Raw genomic sequence first — 24,894 nt, 5'->3', positions numbered from 1 at the left:
GGCCATGGGTTTAGCTGCTGCACAAAGCTGCAGCTACCTGCACAGGTTGGGCCGGCTGCCATGCATGCGGTCACAAAACACCTAGTTCACCTGGCATATCGCCCCAAACGGGTTTAAGTGGAAATTTTAATCAGGATTTTAATTCAGATCTTTTCTGTGTAGCAGGTTACAAACTAAGCTTATAGGTTCATACTATTATGATTAAAGTCTGAGGGCATTGCAATAAATGATGGAGTGCTATATGTGAATTATCAAAAATGTGTTGCGTAATGCTAACCTGTGTATTATTATAATTATAATTATTGGTTGTGTGTATTTTTATTTATTCATTCATCTTCCTGTTTTTTTCTGTTATATTGTTTTCATTTAAGTTTATGATCTCTTTTGAAAAGCAATAAAAGTAACCAAAATAATCTATTTCCAACTCGCTCTGGCTCCAGCGTTATTTCTATGCTATGTAAATATTCAGAACATCTGTGTTCTGTCTTGTGTCCATCACAGTATGCAAAGCCACCGATATTCAATACGCGATGCTTTTGGTTGGGGACATGAAAATTATGCCATATGAACTCTGCCAACATCGGCTCGGAATTTGTATATTTTAACAACTTTCCATAGAGCAGTGCAGCTTCCCCTCAGAGTTTTCCTAATATGACATAACTTGCTCAACATTTTGATGGATATGATGACCAAACAGGTGGAGTCGTTTGTTTCCCAGTGGAGATTATCATTAGAAGACATTACAAAATAAACATTCAGAAATACACTGTGAAAACATGTAAATAAATAGACAAAAAGATTACAAAATAAAATGTGGCAACATTTGGGGAAATGCCAAAATGAAATTGATACAGACTTTTGAAAACGAGCATTGGGAAAAAAATAAATAGTATGCAGTTATTATGAAAATATCCACAATGGTAAAATATATATGATTTCATAATAATGTTGAATAATTTCTTACTTTATGTCACAATTTATTTTTGGGTTTCTACGTTATATATATATATTTATATATATATATATATATTTCTGTTACTTACTAATGTCCTCCTTGTGAATTAGACATTTAACACTCTCGGGCTCCATAAAAGTGATTTATATCAACAGTCTTTGCACAAGAGAAGCTTGTTCGTCAATAACCCTGTGATTTAATTAAGAAAATAGAAAAGTCATATAGTTGACCAAACGCTGCGTGGTGTTCTTGAACGCACCGCGAACAGTCCTTGAATTCGCAAAGCATTGTGGGATTGGATGCCGACGGAAAGCTTCTCGAAGGAACTGCAAAGATGATGATGGTGAGTGAGTTAGCATTCATGCCCAAACGCAAACCTATAATCCGCGTCCATCCTGCAGTTTATCAGCGGGGTTTTGCATCTGGACTATTCGCAATTTAGAGGATTCCCACTTGGCGTTATTTGGGAGCGATTATTTAATGAACATTATTTTAAAACCATGTTTTATTTGTTAGCTTGACTGTTAGCCTCGCAGCGAAACCAACGTCAATGGGCGTAAACGGCCCTCACGGCGATGCTCGCTAAGCTAGCTAGCTGGTCTCTTTGTAAGATGTCTAGCTGTCGTTCACGACTCTGTGCTGCCGAAGAGCGTTTACTTTAATGTTTAACACGAGCTATTTGTCACTGCGTTTGTATTTGCCCAGAGATGAAGGATTATGTGTGACGGAGTATTAATTTTTTTTTTTGATGAGTCATTAACTACATTATGTCGATTAATGATCAGATAACCGTAAATGTAGTATATATAATACGGGTTTAGTCTGCTATAGTGAGTAATATTAGCAGACTGTAAACAGACATCCGGCTTCTGACGTCTGATGGGAAACAAAAGCTTCACACCCTTCTGCTCCAGTACCACGCAGTCTGTTTTACCATTTTATATTATAGCCTTAAATGGTCAAGTAACACTACTTAAAGACAGTTTCATGAGTTTAATATAGTTAGCAGTTGCTTAGATCTCGTGGTACGAAAATATGGGAAGTATGAGAAAAATTCAATTGATAATGCTGCACATTTTTATTGCATGTATAAAAAAACATTTTAGTTTTCTATTACAGTTTCCATCACTTCTGACATTTTAGTTAAGCATGAACAGTAATATTAAGCCCAGCTATTGTTTTATGATTAAAAACCACATTTCCTATTAATGCATCAGCGTTTCTTGGCATTTTTTGTTGAAACGTATATTGTGTGATGTTCCTAAAAAGGCGGTTTTAGATAACTAGTTGAGGACGCACTGCTTCAGTACAACTTATTTTAAATAATGGTTTTGTGTTCAGAGTTCTTGATTCCCTAACTTTCTTTTGACCGCCACCACTTTTCTCTTTCTTTATCCCATTCTCTCTTCAGAATCCGCAGATTATCTTGCTGAAGGAAGGGACCGACTCGTCTCAGGGCATTCCCCAACTCGTCAGTAACATCAATGCCTGCCAGGTCAGAAAATACAAAGTTTCCCCTCGGTTCTGTGTTTGTGTGAGCACCATTTAGAGCACCAACATAAGAATATAAGAATATACACTTTTATTAATCCCTAAGGGGAAATTAGTTCTCTGCATTTAACCCATCCTTAGTTATGAGCAGTGGGCTGCGGTGCGCTTGGAAGCAACTTCAGTGCCTTGCTCAAGGACACTTCGACTTGCAACTAATGGGGAGAGCGGGGATCGAACCCACAACCCTGCGGTTGCAGGACGGCCCTCTTAACCCACTGAGCTAAAGCCGCCCCAAGGCTCTAAATCCACCCGTTTGGTTGTATTTTCCAGGTTATTGCTGAGGCTGTCAGGACCACCCTGGGGCCCAGGGGGATGGACAAACTGATGGTGGATGGCAGAGGTGAGAAGTGAGGTGCAGACACACGGATGGAAGGAACGGAGTACGAGTTGAATTCGCCCTCACCAACGTGTGATTGATTGTGTTTTCCAGGTAAGGCCACAATCTCCAACGATGGAGCCACCATCCTGAAACTGCTGGATGTGATTCACCCAGCAGCCAAGACCCTGGTGGACATCGCTCGCTCCCAGGATGCTGAGGTGAGATGTGCTTAATTTTTTTTAAGGATTAATGCCTAATGACAATTAAAAGATTGTGGATTAAATGTTCTCTCCATCAGAATGTCAGCCAATAGATTTTCTTAATCTTAGTTATTTTTTCTTCTTTTCAAATCCTCAGGTTGGCGACGGCACCACCTCCGTCACTCTCCTGGCTGCTGAGTTCTTGAAGCAGCTAAAGTCATACGTGGAGGACGGCCTCCACCCCCAGACCATCATCAGGGCGTTCCGCACTGCCACCCACCTCGCCGTCCACAAGATCAAGGATATCGCCGTCTCTGTGAAGAAAGACGACATCCAGTAAGCACACGTTGTTTACATGGCATACGGCATTTTAGGTTTGATCTATGGGACAACTGTGGGCGACTATTGGTCAGTGTTTAGCAGGTCCGTATTTCAATCAGGGGGTTGGAGGTTCAATCCCCGCCCTAGACGATGTGTTCTTGAGCAAGACACTTAACCCTGAATTTCTCCCTGTCGCTACGGTGTATGATTGTAACAGGATTGTAAGTCGCTTTGGATAAAAGCGTCAGCTAAATGACATGTAATGTAATCTATGCTCTGAGCAATATAGTAATATGGTGTGTGTCTTGATCTATCTAAGAGAGCAGAGGCTGATGCTGGAGAGGTGTGCAGCCACAGCCCTGAACTCCAAGCTAATTGCTGGTCAGAAGGAGTTCTTTTCCAAAATGGTGGTGGACGCTGTCATGTCTCTGGATGAGCTGATGTCTCTGAAGATGATTGGCATCAAGAAGGTCCAGGGCGGAGCTCTTGAGGTTTGTATCTTTTACTTTCACTCCCGCTTAAACAAAACTTGACTCTGAACGTGATTTGACGCCAACGGTAATAGAAGATCTGGTTAAAAGAAGCTTTAAATTAGCTGAGTTACCTTTAACACCTCTTGTCACTCTTTCCTGTTTTTGTCTTTCATATATTAAAAAATCCGCCCACATCACTCTTTTTATATTCCTTTTTCACAGGAGTCCCATTTGGTCTCTGGGGTTGCGTTCAAGAAGACCTTCTCTTACGCCGGGTTCGAGATGCAGCCTAAACGATATGATAATCCAAAGATTGCTCTGCTCAATGTGGAGCTGGAGCTGAAGGCTGAGAAGGATAACGCTGAGGTTCGCGTGAACTGTGTGGAGGTATGAACACTACACCACCACACGGCATCGGGATGGAAAACCTGGACATTGTAAAGTAAGTCTTACATCCTTGCGCCTTGTTAAATCTTTAAATGTTTCCTTCCCTTTTTCTGCAGGACTACCAAGCCATTGTGGACGCAGAGTGGAACATCCTGTACGACAAACTGGATAAGATCCATAATTCAGGAGCCAAGGTGGTTTTGTCCAAGTTGCCCATCGGAGATGTGGCCACCCAGTACTTCGCTGACAGAGACCTGTTCTGTGCTGGCAGGGTGCAGGAGGAGGATCTGAAGAGGACCATGATGGTAGGCCACAGACTGAATACATCACATCTTTAAAAGCTAACGTCTGTATTCTTAAAAGATGAGCATGGATGACTGGAATACCCGCCAGACTTCTTTTACAGTTATGGCTTTTATCTGTAAACTCACAATGGTCAACGTAAATAGTTTTGTTACCGGTCAACAAACTTGTCAAACGCTTAAAATGTCTTTGCAGTAAAACATAGAAATACAGGAATGTATAATTATGTATTTTTATCTTATTCCTTACCCTCCAGGCCTGCGGCGGCTCCATCCAGACCACAGTAAGTGCCCTGACAGACAACGTCCTGGGACAGTGTGAACTCTTCGAGGAGCTCCAGGTTGGAGGAGAGAGGTAAGAAGGACACGTTAACATTGTGTTTACACGATGCGTAAACCGGGATTCTCCGCGACTGCTCACACCGTCACATCTATTTGCAGGTATAACTTCTTTAAGGGCTGTCCGAAGGCGAGAACTTGCACCATCATCCTGAGGGGCGGGGCCGAGCAGTTCACCGAGGAGACGGAGCGATCTCTGCACGATGCCATCATGATCGTACGCAGAGCCATCAAGGTCAGTCTTCACATGGAGCCTTTAGGAATATACAGTCACATGTATTCATGGCACTGTGTTGTTGTCCACCTGTACAACTGGCTGTCTTACTATATTTAGTCATAAACCAGGTTTGGTCTGGTTTTAAAATGGTTTAACCTTTTGAAAATTCTTTCTTATCCTTGATGCTTAATTCAAGGAAATTGTTGATTAACATGATGGGTGTTTTCACTTATAGCAGGAAAGGCACAGATGTATTTAATAACTTTAATTATGGCTGCGTTCCACTTAGGGGAGGTCCTGGTCTATTTATAGTGCCTCACTGGAGTAGTTTACTGTGGCACTTAATGGAACTGAGCAATTAAGTTATTGGCACCAATTTCCCATGTGCTTTTTCTTCTGTGTCAAGTTGTCTAACGTGAAGAAAGGTCCGTTTCATTTCGAACCTCGACTCCGTTCAATCAGTCCGCTCTTCAATCTGTGTGCGCTGCAAGAAGCTGACTGTGCTGAACCCGTTTCCAGAATGACTCCATCGTCGCGGGTGGAGGAGCCATCGAGATGGAGCTGTCCAAGTACCTGCGCGATTACTCCAGGACCATCCCTGGCAAACAGCAGCTGCTGATTGGAGTGTACGCAAAGGCCCTGGAGATCATCCCCAGACAGCTGTGCGACAACGCCGGCTTTGACGCCACCAACATCCTGAACAAGCTGCGTGCCAAGCACGCACAGGTTGGGAATGAAACGCGACGCACTCGCCTCCTGCTACTCGGGGCTTTGAATAGAGCACTTTGCATATGATCGCTTTGATGACCTTTTAGTTTGAGATGTGGATAAATACATCTGTGAATTATGTGTCTTCTCCCAGCCGGGCGGTATGTGGTACGGCGTAGATATCAACAACGAGGACATCGCAGACAACTTCGCCGCCTTCGTCTGGGAGCCGTCCATCGTGAGGATCAATGCGCTGACGGCGGCGTCCGAGGCCGCCTGCCTCATCCTGTCGGTGGACGAGACGATCAAGAACCCACGCAGCAGTATGGATGGGCCTCCTGCTGGTGGCAAGGGCCGAGGCCGCGGGAAACCCCAAGCTCACTAAGAGAAGCGAGAACGAAACCCAATTTTGAACTGGCATTACAATCCAAATGCAGATAGAGGATTGTGTCTTCAGCACAGTTTAGGTTACATTTAGATTGTTTGAATGCATCTCTTTGCGTTTGACCTGCATGTGGATTTGAATCCTAGATAGAATTGGGTAAACCGTCATAGACACGTTGCAAATGGCAAGTAGAGTGAAACGGTTAAAAGAGGGAAGTGAGAAGTTCATCTGGCAATTTCAACACTGATTCTTTGGACGTGGTGGAAGGTGGCTCATTGTTTTCTTTGTCGCCTGTATGTTCTGACTAAAGCTTTCACTGAGTCTGTCTTAACATGTCATGCCTTCCATCTTTCCATGTGTAGCCAGTTTACTGAGAAATGGGGTTGAAATACAAGAAAAATGGAACTAGTCCCCCTTTGGTTTTGAACTAAACGCACTCCTGTCCTCCCGTGTTTGCTCTTCTCTGACCTGAAGCAGCTGTTGCATCATTTCTAATCTGTTCATGTGACAAACTGATGTGTAACATGGGAAGTAAAGCACTGATAAAATGTTGAGCAGTTCTGAACCATTCATTGTTTTGGATGTGTGAAACTATTGGACCATTCTTATCAATAAATTCACAGCTGAAATCACACTGTTGTCAGGTGTGTTATGTTGTACACTTGGTCGACAACAGATTGTTCCTGACGCCGTGGTCTTTAAATAGAAGTAACGCATGCTATTGCTGTGGGGAAATGGTAAAAGTTTTTATTTTAATTTAAAATGTAAGGCCATGAATTATGGAATTATAATAATGTAAGTATGATACTTGGAAACTTTTTTTTTTCAAAGTTAAAAGAAACTGGGTTAGGTTGGCAAAATGAACATGATACAGTGTCTGATAATCTAATGGGAATACAGTTTATTATAGCATACAACAAACAAAGTGGCTTTAAATGGTTCATAATAGGATGGAAAGTTAATAAAAAGTACAACTAATACAATACAGACTAATTAGACCCCCCCCCCCAAAAAACTAAAGCTACTTTTTCAGCCCTTTTAAATGCATTTATCCTTTAGTCTTCCTCAGTTGATAGTTTACTCCGTTGTCTATCACTTCAGTCATTGGACAGATGCTTTGAAGAGGGAACCGGGGGAGACCGGTGCTCTCTGTCTTGCCTCTCCATCTTCCAGACGGAAGATAATATTAATTGCGTACATGCAAACACTTTCCCGAGTGCTGGGGGTCATGGAGCAGTCTTTGTAGTAGTAGGGGTGAGAAGCCATTTTTGTACCCCTTGTTTTCTCCTGTTTCAAAGTAAAAGAGGTCGGTAAGATAGCTTTTGTTTACTTTTTGTGGCCTAGGCAAGTGAGGCTACTTGCAAAGAGTGTTTTGGGACTCACCCTGATGATTATTGATACCAAATCACAATAAATAAATATTGTGGACCTTCACCACAGCATTGGTCCTTTTTTGGGAGAAGAGGAGACCCGTCGCCATGTTGCGCTCAGGTTTCCACAACTGAGCGTAGCATAAGGTCTAGTGAAGACAACTGAGCCATCTCCATCATAACTTACTCCATCTACTGAGAAAGGGAGATGAGGTTGAAAGCAACTGGACAGGCTCGCTAGTGTACTCTCATTTCTGTATGTGAATAAAGAAGTATAATCTGGAGAAATAGCTTGTCAAACAGCTTGACTTACCTTGATTTGCATAAACAAATTAAATGGTGACGTACTTTATGAAAAACATTGATATTCTGCCATAATGGCACAGTCTCTCCCAGTGAAGGAACCTTATGAGTGAGTCTCCTACATGCTGGGAACCTTTAACCGCCCTTATGACCTCCAGCTTGTAGTTCGGTCTTTCCGCCACTAGGTCGAGCACTACCACAGAGACAACGGAGAAACAAAGCTGCAGTTTGGGTCAACGGATTTCAATCAGAGGTATCAGACCAGAACGTGTCACATATCCCTGTATAACCCATTATATGAGGGGGCGGCAGCAGTCTTCATAGAATAAGATGAGTGAGTCCCACTCTAGGTAGTTTAATGCAATAGTTAAAAACACCTCGTTGCAGCAGGGAGGCACTCAGCCACCTGCTGGCTTTAGCTTTTACAGACTTCATACTAAGTGTTCCTGTGAATAATTTCTGGGCAGGAAATGCCTCTGACAAAAATTATGTGGTGTGACATGACACCGAATTCATGTCTTCTTTTCTTGGAGTAGAGGGCGCCCGACTCTTCAGTTGAGATGCTGACACGTTGTTTTTCCGTCTGTACTTATGAAGGCCGGAGAGTTTGAAGAAAAGGAAGAAATGGTTCCCCCCCCCCGTGACCTTTTTGAGACTCGAATGAATAAACGTGAAGCAGGATTTACAGGATGTGAGTTTTTTCTTTGAATGCAAAGCCGACGCCCAAAGTACCATACAGTTATCATCCCTAGAATCAGTTACTTGTCCTATGTTTTTCCAACCCTCGTCTCTACTTCCTGCTCCTCCTCAGTTAGACAGGAAGTCTATGGAAGCTCGGACGGAGCGGTTAGACATGACATCAACGGCTGTGACTTTGATCTCCGTGTCTCCAAACTGCATGGTCACCCTGATCTCTCTCCTCTCTGGGCCTGCTCCTGCTCCTCCTCCTCCTCCTCCTCCTCCTCCCCCCACTGCTCCCGGTAGCGGTAACGGTTCCGGTAGGTCCAACGTTATCGTGCCGCACTTCCTGACTCCGGGGTCGGTGATGTAGGTGACGTCGTCCGCCGAGCTGCAGTAGATGTTGATGATGATCTTCCGCTGGCCCAGGCGAGCGGGCGTGTAGCTCCGCCTCACGACCTCGCCCAGAGCCACCGATTGGTCGACGCAGACGAAGCGGTCGAGGATGTCGGTGCACCACTCGCGACCCTCCTTGATGAGGAGTTTGTCACGAGGGTGGCGCCCCTCCACGAACCGGTTCAAGACGCCGACGCCGTAGATCAGGGGGCAGCGCCGCACTCTGACCTGCGCGAGAGAGAGAGAGAGAGAGAGGTCGTTAGAACTGCCCATCAAAGAGCTTCTCTGTTACCAACAGCTGATCCCGAGCGCTCACCACGGTGGGGTCCAGCCCGAAGAGCACGGCGCCCTTGAGTGTGGTCAGCCCGACGTCGTGGGGGATGATGATGCGACACGCCCGCCCCAGTGCTCTCTGGACCGCGCTCTGCAGCATGGGCGACTCCGCAAAGCCGCCGACCAGGAAGAGGAAACGCACACCTTGCACCTCCGGCTTTGCCATCAGCTCCTCTGTGAGTGGAGAAGAAGGTCGGAAGGTCATTCATGTGTCCGACTCCCCAGGATCCAACTTTTTTTTGGGGGGCGGTGTGAGCGAGTCTGCACACGCGGCGCCGTGCGTCTCTCACCGATGTGTTTGACGATACCGACGACGGTGGGCTGGAAGAGCTCGTTCATGGCTTCCTGCGTCAGCCGCAGCATCCCCTGGGACGACCACTTCACGATGTTCATACTGACACACACACGGGGGAGAGCGTTTGCACCTTCGGGGTGTCCACACACACTATCAACCCTTTGTTCAATCAGACGACCATGCCCTTCCCTCACACACACACACACAGAGGCCACGCTCACTTGCTCCTCCTCAGGGCGGCCTCCACGCTCTGCCCCTTGTGATTCTTGTAGAAGTCGATGAAGGAGAAGGGCAGGGAGATGTTGAGGGCGTTGGTCCTGCCCGGCGCCGCCGTCCGTTTCCTCGCCTCGAACGCGATGGTGAGGTCCACCCAAGCCGCCGGCCGCTTGGCTTTGAAGCTCTGGATGAAGTCCTCGCCGAAGATCTGGCACAGCATGGCTTCGAAGGCCAGGTCCACTCCGACGGCGCCGTGCGGACCGCCTGGAAGAACGACGACAGTTCTGGGAGCCGCGGGTCGTTTGTTTCGGTGGTTTTGAGGCGACGGCGAGCGTCTGTACCTGAAGCCTTGTAGAGCTCTTTGAGCGTTCCCTGCGGCTGCTCGATCTGATGGACCGTCAGGTCAACCGTTCCTCCTCCGCAGTCGGCAACAATATACCTGTCGCCTGCACAAAGAGTGCACAAACACGCACAGTCGAATGCCTTCGGTGACTCGGGGACGCCAAGCATCTAAAGAAATACAATCTGGTAATAACGGGCTTCACGGTTTGGTCTCGGGGCCGGGAGATATTTGACGCAGCTGTAGGAACATGCTGCTTCTCCTCAATTTGGAGGAGGAAATTGTGGATAACATGTCTTCATTTTTGTGGAATGTCTAAATGTCATGTTTCAAATATGTCTGTGTGTGTGTGTGTGTGTGTGTTCCCCTGAAACTCTTCAACCAGCAGAGACTCTGAAACATAAACATTCTCCAGGCATCTGTGATGGCTACGCTCCGTCCGTGTTTATGTTCTGTAAAGCGATAAGAGCTGCTCTGAGCTTCGTTACCCAGAATTCAGCCGACCACACCCTCGACACGTATGGGTGAGTGAGAATGCGAGACGGGTAGTAAGCAGCAAGTGTAAAAAAATTTAGGGACGGATGAGAGAAGAAAAGGAAAGAGGAGGACAGGGAGAATGAGATTGTTGTCATGGCTCAACAGAGAAAGAAAACACACAGATATGGGTGAGTTCAATTGTCCCCGGGTAGGATTTAATCATCTCAGGCTAAACTGGACACTGGGTCATACATTTAAAAACAATTATTATTACAACCCGGTTTTTAAATAATTCTGAGTTATTGTGGATAATAAAGGGGTGAAAACAGCAACTGGACTGGAAGAGAACACAGCGAATGGGAAATGAGAGGAGGTGTGTCTGCTGCTGGGGTTAAAAGTCAAAACCATCAATATCTCCGACATGTGGGGTCTGTCTGACACACACACACACACGCACACACACACATGCACACACACTTACCAGTCTGTAGCTCAGACCACAGCTCTCCAGTTCCACTCTCCACCAGGAAGGTTCTGCTGTGTCTCGATCGCCTCAACTGCTCCCTCGCTGCAACGAGCGAACACAAAGCTGAACACAACACATGCCTCGCTTTTTACACACACATTTGGAAAAGCTTGGGTCGTGGAATCAGTTCAACAAGTGGCAAAAGATCATGGTTGAATGTCGTTTTGGCTGCCAGCAGGCAGCCGTTTCCTGCCAAACGAGTTGTAATGCTGCAGCAGCAGCGAGGATAGAGAGCATCCCTGGTCCCAGTGGCACATGCAGGAGTTCTCGTACCCCTGAAATATTGCTCCGGGCCCTCTTTTCTTAGTACAAACAATTCAACAAGAATGTATGTGGACTCTGTCTAGCTGTGGGCCCCGAGAGGCACAGTCACCTTTCACCACATTGCGCCGCTTGTATTCAAATATCTTTCGGGTTAGCTCGTGTTAAACTAATGCTCAATGCTTTCAACGCCACAAAGATAAAAACATTTTAATTTTTTTGCCACAAGGTAAAGTTCCATAAGCCACGAGGCCAGGACATTCACCCGATGGATAGTGTCAAGTTGTTTTAGATCCAATCAAAACTGATGTTTTCACAGGACAGAAGCAATTTGTTGGAAATGCTCTCACGTGTCAACTTTCTCGACGCGTAAACCGCAGGTTGAGAGGATGGAGGGAGGCCAACGAAAGCAGAACACACGCTTAACACACCGCCGAGAGAAATACCAAACACCTGACAGCCTGATTGACAGAGCGGATACACGCAGGGGCCGACATTCATGCAATAAAACCCACGCAACGAGAGATGAGGGCTCTTAATCTGGCAGATAACTGCAGATCAAAGGAGCGTAAGAGGGACTGTGAGGGAAAAGGTACGTTTCTCCATATCTGGCTTCTAGTGACACAAACTCGTTGACAGAGTTACGGCGAGGCTTGGTAATTGGATGTGTGTTGCAAGAGGTTTGGAGTGAAATCTTTGAATAATTTAGGTTCAATTGTTTTTTACCAAGTTCCCTCAAACCACATGAGTAACTACACACCACGATACTTAGAAAGAAAGACGGAAAGAAAGAGCGATTATTGAGCAACAACGACTACATTGTCTCAAAAGCAAACGCGCTTACAGTTTTTAAGGCTCTGGATGATGTGTGTGTGTGTGTGTGTGAGAGTGTGTGTGCATGCATGTGTGTGTCTTTGTATGGCGGTCATGAATGAAATGCAAGTCTGGAAACCATTTACATGAAACAGTATAAAAGAAAATGTGTGTGTCTATGTGCGTGTGTGTGTGTGTGCATGTGAATGTGTGTGTGCACGCGTGTGTGAGTTAATGACTCCCCTGTGCTATCTTTGGAGACAAAATGAGGTGGAATAGCAGCTAAAGATAGTAAAAGCCATGACGACCGTGATGCCAAGTGTGTGTGTGTGTGTGTGTGTGTGTGTAAATACTGCATGTCTGTTTGTGTGGTGGTCTGTGTCTGCAGACTTGCAAAGTGTGCGACCTGGCAGAGAGAAAGTTGTAGGGGGAGGGAACGTTAAAAAAAGGACAAATGAACACAAGTGAAGGAGAAGGGAGAATGACAGGCCGGGAGGGGGTGAGCTCATAGTCTCGTTGCACCTTGTTCCAATCACAATATCCTGTTCTCCGTGTGTGTTGACGTGTGTGTGTGTGTGTGTGTGTGTGTGTGTGTGTGTGTGTGTGTGTGCACGCTCTCTGTGTGCGTGGCACTGACTGCATATGTGTAAGTGGGCCTTTTTGCCATTGTTATTTAATCAGAATCTGAATATAATACGCAGGTCTTTTCACAAAGCTCACCTTTAACATTTGAAGCCCATTGCATTGATGAAGTTCTCAACTCAATTCTTTTTAGGTGCACAGGTTTGCCCATTTGACATTTTACCAAAGAACCAGATATTTTGAAACTCAGAATCTCATCTTTTGTACTGATGATTCAACCAGAAGAGTTTTATTGCCGTGCTCTGCTGTCTTTTCCAGTCACATGCATTGTCTATACAGAAAATCAACCCTGGATGCCCCAAATAACTTTGTAAGAATGATTTGAAAAGCCACATTGCCACACAATCAACACAAGATATAGAAAACCTCACAATCTAAAGAAACGCAAAGTCATCTGAGTTAAAACCACAAGTGGTATCTGAAGTCGGATCTCACACACAAACAAACCCAGTTGGTGCTTTGCATAAACCACAATCCCCAAGTGGAATCCCACAACATTTCCAGGAACACACTGTGGTTTCATGCTCATGCTAATGACAAAGACCCCCAGAACCCACCTCCCCCCCCCCCCCACACACACATACAAAGAAGTACACACACAGACACACACACAGAAACACACACTCTCTCTCTTCACTACCTTGTCTGAAGCTGGAGTCAAAGGGCCGGGACCCTTCCAGATCAAAGCCGTTCGTGATTGGCTGCAAGCTCAGGTCAAGCACCTGGTGGAGGCGGAGCTTACGGCAGTAAATGGACGCAGCTTCGGGTTCCAGTGCGATGAGGAGCTGCTCGGGACAGTCGGGAGACACCAGACCCGCCTAGAGGAAAGAAGACAGACAGATAGGGAGAGAAGCATTGAGATACGGAGAGGAAAAGAAACATTGAGATACGAAGAGGGCTGAACAAGAGGAGGAAAAGAGTTTGAGCGACTAGGACTGCAAAAAGGCCGCTCTCAAACATCCATCATGCTTTGAGACATGTATGTAGACACTGCTTTGTTCTGTATATACAAACGCTGAGAGCCATTAGGAGACGAGAGTTGATATATAAGCACAGTCCTGATGTATTGGGTGTAAAGTTGAGTGGCTGGAATGATGTGTGTGTGTGTGTGCGTGCAGGGGCGGGGGTCTGGACACCACTTCCTGTGTTTGTACGCCGGTCTCCCTCATTGTTCACTTGTGATGACATCATCACCAGGAAGCACACAGACCCCGACGGCCTCAAGCTGGGAGCCAGCGCAGGGTGTGTGTGCCTACGGGCCGATGTGTATGCATGAGACCGGTCGGTCCATTCTCATTGATGTGTATCGTGATCGGACCCCCTGCATTCCTGTCCATGTACGCACACTTCCTGAGTGTTGATGAGAAGATATTAGATTAGATTAGATTTGACTTTATTCATCCCCAGGTGGAAATGACTTACTTACTAAGATGGAGACAAAAGTGCAGCGTTGTGATCTGTGTGTGTGTGTGTGTGTGTGATATATAGTGAATATTTATCACGCAGCCATTATCTCATGCTATATTCGCTGCCTTTCTCTCCATCTCTCCATCACACACGGCAATCAACCAGGAGCTTCTATAGTTGCATGTATGTACATACTGGCGGCCAATTGTCATTGTTCAGTTAGAACCATATGACCCGCAACTTTTCATGAACAAGATAATTAATAATAACTTTTTTTTGTCAGACCAGAGCAAGATAGTAGTCTCTTTCATATCTATGGCTCTATGCGTGGATTCATGAATATGTGTGTGTGTGTGTGTGTGTCTTCCTACCAGGTATGCAGCCTCTCTCATGAACTGTTTGGCAGGTTGTCTCCACACAGCGGGGACGGTGATCACCCATCTGATATCTTCTCCCAGCAGCACCGATGATGACAGGTCCTTCACCTCCTAAAACAGGATCAATGAAACCCTTTCTTTGGTAAAACACTCAAGTTTTGAGCTACTGTGCCGTTTTCATTCTAAATCATCTCGACACCTTGGATGCAAAGTAAAGCTTTTACATATAAGCCATAATTATGTAAATACTATATGTATAGTGTATAATCCAGTGCATAAATGTGTCCACCGTGAGGCATCATACTGCAATCATGAACTGGGGCTTTAAAGTGCACCTTGAGGGCATGTTCCCTGAAGAAGTGCAGGGCGTGAGAAAAGACCTCGATGGCTCTGACCCTCCGTCCGTTGACCGCCTCCAGCTCCGTCTCGATGTTGAGGTCCTGCAGCGAACACAGGAGTTGAGAGACTTGTGAGAGAGTAAAATGCAGAAGTTCTTCAAATGGAAGCAGTTGAGGGAATAATATCGCAAAGCATTGGATCTCACTGGGACTACAGATGAAAAATAGCCTCTTGGCTAACTCTGGCACATTTACTGAAATGTTTTTATCAATGTGCACTGTCCCTTATTAAATAAACCATAAAAAAAAAATCACACTTCCCACAATGCAGTTTGCTGTTAATTGGCCCTTTTTGTCAGGATGTATTATATGTAAAATATAATTTATATTCCCTCTTTCTCATCTGATTCCCTCTGATGTCTCTTACACTTGTGCTGTGGATCTTCATCTTGAACTTATCGAAGTACAGCCAGTGCCGGACCTCCTCCGGGTCCAGGTCGTGGTAGAAGTCCCGGGCCGCAAACCCAAAACTGTGGAACCGCAAATCAGGAGTGAGCAGCAGACAGGTCGGGCTCTTCTGATTGGCCACCCCTGGGTCGCCGCCCTCCCAGCGCCTGCACGGGAAGGGAGAGAAAAAAGATGTCAAGGGCAGAAAGTTAAAGAACAGAATTGAATAGAAAACAACGCACACAAGTTCTTACTTCATCATGTGAATGGCTTCTGAGTCCCGTGTGAAGCTGAACGCGTAGCCGCTGGAGGTCGTCCCAAAGTCTATCGCCACGACAACTGAGAACGGACAGGACATCCTGGGTCTGACCTCCACCATCTGTAAGGGAGAGTTTGTGTGATTGGTAGACGGTACTGATCGGAGAATAATTCTTCATGATTACTCCTATTGGATACATTGCCATGTAAACTGGTTCACATAGGAACTATTACCCCCCCCCCCTCCTCCCCCTCTTCTCTCCTCCAGTAGTTCTGTAGTGCTGAAATGAAGACATTTCTTTCCCACAGAGTCTTTATTGGGGAATGAGCTAAGTCTGCACTTCACTTTAAGGCTCTAAGTTTAAGTGTTATTATAAACCACTAAGGACAGTGAGATGTGGATGTGGGTTTACAGGTTGTGTTTAGGAGCTGAATATGAAGAAAACTAGAACGGGCACTCGGTAGAGCGCATACCTTCGCATATCACAAGATTGGGCATTGAATTATGAACATGTTGGCATTAGTTGCATGCCAATTGGATAAAAATTGACCGCGCTATGTTAAAAAGAAGATTTTGACCTTTTCATGACCTTGACCTTTGACCCGATTGATCCCAAAATCTAATCAAATGGTTCCCGGATAATAACCAATCATCCCACCAAATGTCATGTGATTCAAGAAGATGTTGACCTTTTCATGACATTGACCTTGACCTTGACCTTTGACCCGATCGATCCCAAAATCTAATCAAATGGTCCCCGGATAATAACCAATCATCCCACCAAATTTCATGCGATTCGGTTTAATACTTTTTTAGTTATGCGAGTAACACGCATACAAATAAATAAATAAATAAATACACGGCGATCAAAACATAACCTTCCGCATTTTCAATGCGAAGGTAATAAGTAGTATTGGGTGTGCGCACGGGTGTGTGGTGAATGTGTGTGTGTGTGTGTGTGCATCGTTACCGGTGAGGGTGTGAGGGGTGTGATGCTGCATTCGTTTCTAGTTGTGGCAGGCGATGACGAGGCTGATGAATTATCCCCTGGGAGGAGGAAAGGAAAGAGAGATGTAAGGACACACAGGGGTGGCTAACCATCAACATCTCATTACACATTACATGCATTAAGATGTATGCAATGAACGGAATAGCCCAAATAAATCTGCGCGTTAGTCCTCGACCGCTGCTGCGAGCGCACATGAACACAACACCTCATGTTTCCTGACCTGACGCTCCAGATGTCAAATGGAATGTTTCTTAGTGAACTGGAATGACTGGAATCTGATAAGAGTCATAATTCCCAAGTGGGAGAGGGCCACGGCGAGGCCGGCGTGTTCACACTCCAAAAGATAACCAGAGAGGGATTGCTCGCCATGGTAACGTAGCATAAACAGTACAGTATTGTATATTAGCGTCTCACCGGGTATCCGCTGGCTGCTGGGGCCTGGCTGCGCCGCGTCAGCCATTTTTACGGGAGACAGGGCCTGCGGGGAAACACACCAACGCCAACACGGGGCAAAGAGAAGAACGGATGAGTTGTGGCCTGAAAACAAATACAGTGCATGAGAGAGTGAGGCAAAGGTGAAGGAGACACACCCCGACCATCTTTCACAGCACGCTTGGACTTCAAGTTCCCCGCTCCTGTGACCGCTCAGAGGCCGTTAACTGGTCGCTTGGTGAAGATTTCAGCTTTGAGCTTATGAATCAGAACTTCTGCCGAATACTGAATATGTAAATGTTATATGAGCCATATTTTCATCTGGGTTAAACAAACAAGAAAAAGTGTAAACAATGAGAGAAATTGATTATTGAGTTGTCTCCACTTTGTGTATTCGTGAGTTTTTGTATGTGTGTGTGTGTGTGTGTTATCTGAGCCAGGACCAGGAGCAAACTAAACAGAACAGATGCCCAGTGAAACAAAACTGTGTTTGTTTGAGTCTCGTTCAGAAAGTGAGAGGAATAGAAAAGCATCAGTGGCCTTCTTTCCTCTGGTTCTGTCCTTGTTGATGATAAAACCAGAGGTTGACCCTCCACATCTCTCCCATGCTTCATCTCTCTTGCACATCATTTTTTATTACCGTCTGTTTCTGTTACATCCCATCGTCTCTGTTACATCAATGTGCAGTGGACGATTTACCCCCCCCCCTCCCTTCCCCCTTTTTTCCTCCTCAATTCTTTTCTTCTCTCCCTTTTTCTCAGACACACGACTTCGAGCTTGCAGAACGAGCAACCCGGACTCCCCGGAGACGTTACACTCGGGACAGATTGTGCAACAACCTCCACTTCTATGCAGTATTATCTATAGAGCTCTCTCACTTTTAATTATACGGCAGGTATCACGTTTTTTTATCGTGCAGCTTTAACAGTTCATTACATAAACATTCATGCAAAACAATACAAACACGCACGTTTGTAGTTTAGTGTATGTGACAAATAAAAACATCTTGAATCTTGAATCTTGAAACTACAAGGTAACTCAAAAGAGAAAATACAATACAAGTTTTGATGAATGCGTTTGTCCAAAACTGCTTATGAAAAAAGTATTGAACCGCCATAGGATCAGGAGAAACATGTCATCAGCAATTATAAGTGTTGTGAATCTTTACTCACCTCTTTGTATGCTGTTGCACAAGATGCCCGTGTTCGTTTTTCACCTCTCCAAAAGTTTTCGGAGTAAGGGAGGGAGATGGAGAGGAGAAGAAAAGGAGGAAACTGTGACTGGAAAGGATGCTTCTCTCGAAATCCCTTGTTCAAAAAGTAAGACTTCCCAGCTGCATCTGCAGGAAAATGTTAAAATTCCCTCGTTGGAAAAGACGACAGTGGGACGAGTTGCACCATTTTTCTTGTCGTAGAACTTTTCCCAGTGAAATTCTGAGTTGGATTTTGTAGTTCTGTCTCTGCAGCCGAGCTCACCGTCTCTTCGCTCAATGCAGGAATGTCAGAGAAAAGTGGTGACACACACACACACACGCACACACACACACAAGTTGGAAGAGTGGGAGGGCTGTGACAGCGCATATGGGGGGAATGCTGGGGGATTTACCTCACTGGGAAATTGTGGTGTGTGTGTGTGTGTGTGTTGGAGACTGAGGGTGGAGTATTCCAGAGCAGGCGGTGTATTAAGTCATCTTGCCCTCTCCATCCACTCCCACCCCTCCATCTATCCTTCCTCTGTTTAATTATCTCTTCCTGTCCTCTTTGCTTCTCTTTTCATCTCCTCACTTGCTCTCGCTTTGTTTTAATTACGTGTCTGTCTTTGTCTCCTTCCACTTCTTTGTCTTCATCTCTCTACTTTCCTTGTTGCTGGAGTTGCCCCGCTAACCTTTCCATAACCTTTATGTATAACTTTCGAACTTTGCAGACAAAAGCAGGAAGCAGCCAGGTTTGTTCTGTTGACATGCAACAGACGACGAACAATTAAAAAATGCAAACGGTTCAGTGAATGGTTTGTAAATTCATGTATTTGTTTTCTTGCCGAGATCTAGATGATTGATATCACCCTCATGTCTGAAAGTTGTATCCATGACAATCAGTTTATAGTTAAACCATAGCAAATGCATTCGCTGTAGCCTTACCCAATACATGTAAGTGTTTTCTTATGCTTTGTGTGTGTGTGTCTGTGTGTGTTTGTTCAATGCTGAAGGGATCTGATTTCTCCTCACAAGAGCTGCTGTGATTGAAAGCATACATTAACCCCCAGTGCTTGCAAACACAAACTCAGACACACACACATGCACACACACATGCACACACACACGCACTCACGCACACACGCACGCACACACACACAGAGACTAGCTGGCCCCGCTCCCAATGGACAGAGGAAGTCAGACCTCATGAGTATTCGAAAGAAAAGGCCTCTGGTATACACACACACACATGCGCGCACACACACACACACACTAATTCGATTTGGAAATCTGACAGGACAAGGAGACTGAGTGTGTGTGTGTGTGTGTGTGTGTGTGTGTCTGGAAGCCATTACCTGGCATGTCTCCCTTTGCTGCCCAAAAAGCAAGAGGCCCCATATGGATGATGCCATCACCACTCGTTCTCCTTCTTTCTTTTGCTTTATTGCCTCTTTTATTGTTCTACATCTGTCCCTTCTCGGCTTTATTGGCCATTCTTCTCTCTTTTCTCTTGCTTCTTCCTTTCTTGAATCCATTTGGTTTGATCCCTCGTATTCATTGGCTCCAGTTAATTATCCAACGACTAAAGTCGGCAGTTGCGTGGCAGCATTTGAACAGCTTTGTTATTAAATCTGGGCTTTCCATAATTGTTCCCGACTCCTCTGTTTGCCAATCCGCTTCGTCGCCGTCTGCAATGGACCTGCTTACACCATGGCCTTAAGCCCAGCAGGGGGGCCGCAGTCAATCTCCTCCATCACGCCAGAGACTCAAAATTCTGAAACAGATCTCGAGTCCTGGTTTAGGTGCAGCCTCACCCTTCTCACCCTGGAGGTCCGGACGCAGGAAGCCCAACACAGGAAGTGATGGAGTCAGGTGACAGGAAAGAACCCCTGTGCGGCATTCCTCTTATGAATTCCACATTATCTCTGGGACCCTGGAAGTCCTCGAGCAACAGGAATACACCCATAACATACACATGCACACGTGGATCCGAATACACACACACACACACACACACACAGATACTGTTCTTCCTCCGACTGCTCAAAATAGATCCAACTCTCAAGCACAGCCCGAATGAGAAGCTGCTACTTCCCCTCCAGATAGCATTCACGCAAATAACAATCATTTGGGAATTTATTTTTTGTAAAGGCTGTTAAGTTGATTATATCTAGTTGTTAGCCTCACACAGTGTCGACCAAAACATACATTTATGCTAGTGCACGTTAAGTTGACTTTCCAGGAAATATTTGCTTCCTTGCTGAGAGTTAGAAGCTAACAATGGTAGCCTACCACTAGCTAACGCCTACCCCAGCTAACTTAGCTTTCGTGGAACTATGGTGAAACATCTCGGCTTTGCTCAAAAGTTAAATAAAATCCACTGACCAGCACTCCTTATAAGGCCACTAATTAACACACCTTTGTGCTAAGCTAAGCTAGTAGCCACATATTTATGCACATACATGCGAGTGAGATTAAACTCTGCATAGATAGATAGATACTGTATTTATCCCCAGGGGGATATTTGGTTGTATCAGCAGCAAGCGAGGTTACAGAGTAAACATAAAATATGAATATTAAGTATGACAAAATGCACAATATACACTACCGTTCAAAAGTTTGGGATCACTTAGAAATTACTTTATTTTTCAAAGAAAAGCACTGTTTTTTCAATAAAGATAACATTAAATTAATCAGAAATACACTCTCTACATTGTTAATGTGGTAAATGACTATTCTAGGTGGCAACGTCTGGTTTCTAATGTAATATCTCCATAGGTGTATAGAGGCCCTTTTCCATCAACGATCACTCCAGTGTTCTAATGGTACATTGTGTTTGCTAATCGCCTTAGAAGACTAATGTCTGATTAGAAAACCTGTGCAATTATGTTAGCACAGCTGAAAACAGTTATGCTGGTGATATAAGCTATACAACTGGCCTTCCTTTGAGTTTGAAGTTTGTAGAACAAAATTAATATTTCAAATATTAATCATTATTTCTAACCTTGTCAATGTCTTGACTATATTTTATATTCATTTGATAAATAAAAGTGTGATTTTTCATGGAAGACACAAAATTGTCTGGGTGATCCCAAACTTTTGAACGGTAGTGTATACAATACAATAAAATAGCAGAACAGTACATATTGCATTTGAGAACAATTTAATAATACAGTATAAAGTGTATATAAAGTTTATAGAGTGAAAGTGGTCTGTTGTTGTCTCTGGCTCCAATGCTGTTCTCCCAGTAGACTACGGAGAAGTCCAGAGCACTGGTCCCACAGACTGGTAGAACATCTCCAACATCTTACTGCACACATCGAAGGATCGACATTTCCTCAAGAAAAGAGTCGCCTCATCATTGACCACCGTCGCGGCTAGAGGCGAGCTGCTTCCCCCTGTTTCTAATCATTACCCTGGCTCATATTTTCCATACAGACCGGAGAGCAATGTTGATATTCTCATCTAATTAAGCTGTTGAAGGTCAATGTCAGGTTCATCAGTGACAGATGTTCTGCAAATCCCCAATGCCATTTGGAAAAGTGTAATTGTAAAGGTGAATAATGCAATGAATATGCAATGAATATGCAGATCCACTCACCTGCGCCCCTGTCGTGGGTTATAAAGTGGTTAGAATTAAACAACCTCTTGTAAAACTAATTGTCTTGCACAAGCACTGCAAGTATTTTTTAACATTTCTTTCAAAGCAAACATATCAAAACACACGAGGGGCCTGGAGGCTGAACATTGGTTGTAAAACACACAGGGGAACCATTAGAGCGGCGAGTATAAATATCTGCATGTACTTAGTGAGTCATTGTTTTCTTAATGATTTCTGTAACACATGTGTAACAGTAATACACTTCCATGTTCACCGAAGTCTGTGTTAAAATCCTACTGTAAGCCTGTGTTGCTTGTTGGAGTGATAATAGCCCCCAGTGGGGAGGGTCAAAAAGACCTTGTGCTAGGAGCACTTATACGTGCAGGAATACCAAGTTTGTGTAGAAAATATTGAAGGGAATATTGTACCTCGGAGTGCGTGCTAACGGGCCACATCCTGCTCGTGTGCACAGAAGGGTGTGTGTGTCGTATGCTCCAGTATGTATGTGTCCCTGCAAGTGGCATTGGACCAACCCAACGGTGACGCCTGGGGTGGGGCCACAGGAAAGGCTGGGGTAGAAGATACACACTTGCACACATAATACACACACACACACTTTAAACATGACTGCCCTCTGACATCAAGTCTGGGCTATTGTGGAAGAAAAAGAGAGGGAGACCGAGGGGGGGGAGAGAGAGGTACAGGAAGGGAACGTATGATTTACGATTCAATAACAAATACAAAAAGGGGGAAATTTATAACTGAGGAGAGAGAGAAGGCAGTGGGGAGAAGGAGACGGCTGTAACTAAATAGTGAGTGTGAGAACAGTTTGTGTGTGTGCATGATGTTGCTGCGTTCTCCCATGACAATACATGTAGGCATGTGTATTCAATCTGCAATATGAGTCGTCTCATATTAAACTATTTTTCACCCAAAGACGTCTCTAACCTCTTTTTTGTATGACTTATCAGATCAGAAAGAGAGAGATATTCGACTGGAGTTGGTCTACGTTTGCATGCAGCTTGTACGTGCATGTGTGTGCTGTGCGGTGTGTGTGTGTGTGTGTCTCCTGCAGTCCTTTATGAGTTTCCCAAAGAGAGGTATCACAGGTCAGAGTGGATAAATCAACTGTGCACCCACACCCACACACCAACGCCCGCACACACACACACACACACACACCTATTTGAGGTAAAACCTTGAAGAACATCTGGTGTTGCTGATTTAATGTGCCCATCGCTTTCTCAACACACACACATGAGCATGCGTCTTGCATCCAGCTGTGACGATGCAGAAATAATACAGAAAGCTAGAAATCTGTCACTGTGAACATTTACGCTTCTCTGAATGTTGTAGTGCAAGTTTCAAGGAAGACTCAGCGGTATAGTTACTTGTTTGGGCCACTGAGTAAACTGTACTTAACTCTCCAGATGTGATATTTACCTGTCCAGTCATTAATGGAAAAACTCTCCATTAACAGACTGTAATTTGGTGATGTTTGTAAGATTATGCCTGATAACTACAATTTTTTTAAAATTCCGACACACTATTGAGGAGTTTAGTTAGCATCCACTTCAACAGGCATCAGTTGTTATGGGGTGGAGCATTTACATCCTTGGGTCTAGCTACACAGCTTCGATCTGCATTGGTAACAATAAAAAGGTTTCTGCCAGAGGACACACGCCATACTGCCCATAAGGCCCTGCTGTGTGGTACAGTCGCCCTCCGCTGTGAAGTTGGAGTAATGCACCCTCTTGTTTACTGCTGACTTGGGAGAAGTCCTCTGGTTTAGCTTTTATAATGACACATGGATTGACCAACGGCCGTTTTGAAATGCGTCGGACAAAGGTCGAAGGGAAATTAGCTCAAATGAGCCACGGACTATTTATTTAGTTGTGGCAGTTCAGCCTTCGGGAATGAGTGTTTAGGGTGTCACATGGCTAATGAAGTATCAATTATTTGTGGGTGCTGCCGATAAGTTAATGCCTGTTTTGAGAGCACAACCAGATAATTACTACATGTAAAAATGTCTAAAGTTTACACTGAACTACAGTTTTTCTGAATGTAAAGTTGTCCTTTTCCACCAAGGTTATGTTAGAGAGAGGGAACAGTATCTCTGCGTACAGCGACACACCTGTCACTGTCAGCATTTTATTTATGCCGATCAGGGTTTCCAACTCGCAACAGCTGTCGTTGGTAAAAACATTGTCAGCTCTCTAAAACTGCATTGTGGAAATGAGTGACCAGAGTTTTTGGCCCCGCGCACACTGTTTAAAATGTTTTGAAGTCATTACAACAAAATCCTCACAGGTAACAAGGTGTTTATATTGAAGCACTGGTGTGTTGAGTACATGTATACATGAATTGTATTGCTCTTTTAGAGTAAACATAAGGGGTATAACTTTAAAATTGTATCATGTAATTTGGACTTTTCTCTGCAAAAAATTAAGAGCATTGTTTAACTTCATCTTCGACCTGATTTTGTTCTCCCCATGTATTGTGATTATATTTGAGTCACAGAGCTGTATAAGAATCTGTGATGATTAGTACATTTAGAAAGGCAGTAAGACATTTTAAACAACCCTCTGGTTACTGGGCATGTATATGGTCTAGATATAAATGCTGTCCACTGCACAATAAATAACCTTGATTAAAAAATGACATGTGTGTCACTTTTATCAGTTAGTTGTCGAGATATTGATATACGATACAAGATAATTAATTCCAGCATACACCAGGAATGTCTCGATTGCTTTACATCATTAGTTCAAGCTATAATTACTTATCTGTGAGCGAACCACATTGTTTTTGCATTGTGGCTTGAGGTTTTTCACATGATTAGCACCGGGCATGTGCTTTTAGATTTGAGATTCTTTTGACTCGTGATAGTCAGATATCAATGATAAAATAAACACAATGGGCCCACTGTGTCTGTGTAAAAGTTGAATAATAGATTACAACAAACTGCTGCGAGGGTATTTCAACAAATACCTTTTAAATATTATATTTCCGACAAACAGATTGA

General features: G+C 44.4%; 2 protein-coding genes across 6 annotated transcripts; one reads left to right on the top strand and one right to left on the bottom strand.

The window, feature by feature from the left end:
* The first annotated feature begins 1,279 nt into the window (after window positions 1-1,279).
* cct7 (chaperonin containing TCP1, subunit 7 (eta)) lies at window positions 1,280-6,789 on the top strand. Its single transcript, XM_056442327.1, has 12 exons — window positions 1,280-1,298; window positions 2,367-2,450; window positions 2,777-2,846; window positions 2,937-3,043; window positions 3,183-3,361; window positions 3,666-3,837; window positions 4,042-4,206; window positions 4,323-4,511; window positions 4,766-4,863; window positions 4,950-5,082; window positions 5,584-5,790; window positions 5,927-6,789. Exons 1-12 carry the CDS (start codon window positions 1,290-1,292, stop codon window positions 6,155-6,157), a joined length of 1,644 nt encoding a protein of 547 aa, XP_056298302.1. The 5' UTR covers window positions 1,280-1,289; the 3' UTR covers window positions 6,158-6,789.
* Window positions 6,385-20,109, bottom strand: hspa12b (heat shock protein 12B). Of its 5 annotated transcripts, XM_056442313.1 has the most exons (15): window positions 19,624-20,109; window positions 18,249-18,415; window positions 17,059-17,122; window positions 16,606-16,682; window positions 15,631-15,755; window positions 15,357-15,543; window positions 14,927-15,031; window positions 14,586-14,702; window positions 13,448-13,625; window positions 11,047-11,133; window positions 10,090-10,194; window positions 9,754-10,012; window positions 9,528-9,631; window positions 9,221-9,411; window positions 6,385-9,132 (listed from the first exon to the last, which is right to left on the bottom strand). In XM_056442313.1, the coding sequence occupies exons 1-15, from the start codon at window positions 19,664-19,666 to the stop codon at window positions 8,638-8,640; spliced, it is 2,304 nt and encodes a 767-aa protein (XP_056298288.1). In that variant the 5' UTR covers window positions 19,667-20,109; the 3' UTR covers window positions 6,385-8,637. The 5 variants fall into 5 exon arrangements, with proteins under 5 accessions (XP_056298288.1, XP_056298289.1, XP_056298292.1 ...); XM_056442314.1 differs by lacking the exon at window positions 18,249-18,415 and having other exon boundaries at window positions 19,624-20,108; XM_056442317.1 differs by lacking the exon at window positions 19,624-20,109 and having other exon boundaries at window positions 17,059-17,145; window positions 18,250-18,329.
* Window positions 20,110-24,894: the final 4,785 nt, after the last annotated feature.

The sequence above is a fragment of the Pseudoliparis swirei genome, chromosome 21 (genome assembly GCF_029220125.1).
Source record: "Pseudoliparis swirei isolate HS2019 ecotype Mariana Trench chromosome 21, NWPU_hadal_v1, whole genome shotgun sequence".
In the NCBI taxonomy this organism is placed as follows: Eukaryota; Metazoa; Chordata; class Actinopteri; order Perciformes; family Liparidae; genus Pseudoliparis; species Pseudoliparis swirei.
Note: the sequence above shows the minus strand (reverse complement) of the source record. Positions and strands in the feature narration are given on the sequence as shown.

What these genes read in the sequence shown, in the direction of transcription:
- cct7 (XM_056442327.1), top strand. An exon ending in GTGAAGAAAGACGACATCCA is followed by an intron (nt 3,362 to 3,665) that starts GTAAGCACACGT and finishes GATCTATCTAAG; the next exon opens with AGAGCAGAGGCTGATGCTGG. An exon ending in CTCCAGGTTGGAGGAGAGAG is followed by an intron (nt 4,864 to 4,949) that starts GTAAGAAGGACA and finishes ATCTATTTGCAG; the next exon opens with GTATAACTTCTTTAAGGGCT.
- hspa12b (XM_056442313.1), bottom strand. Translation starts at nt 19,666, where the DNA reads ATGGGGCCTCTTGCTTTTTGGGCAGCAAAGGGAGACATGCCAG. An exon ending in AGCAAAGGGAGACATGCCAG is followed by an intron (nt 18,416 to 19,623) that starts GTAATGGCTTCC and finishes ATTTTCCTGCAG; the next exon opens with ATGCAGCTGGGAAGTCTTAC. An exon ending in TGACTCCAGCTTCAGACAAG is followed by an intron (nt 11,134 to 13,447) that starts GTAGTGAAGAGA and finishes CGCTCGTTGCAG; the next exon opens with CGAGGGAGCAGTTGAGGCGA.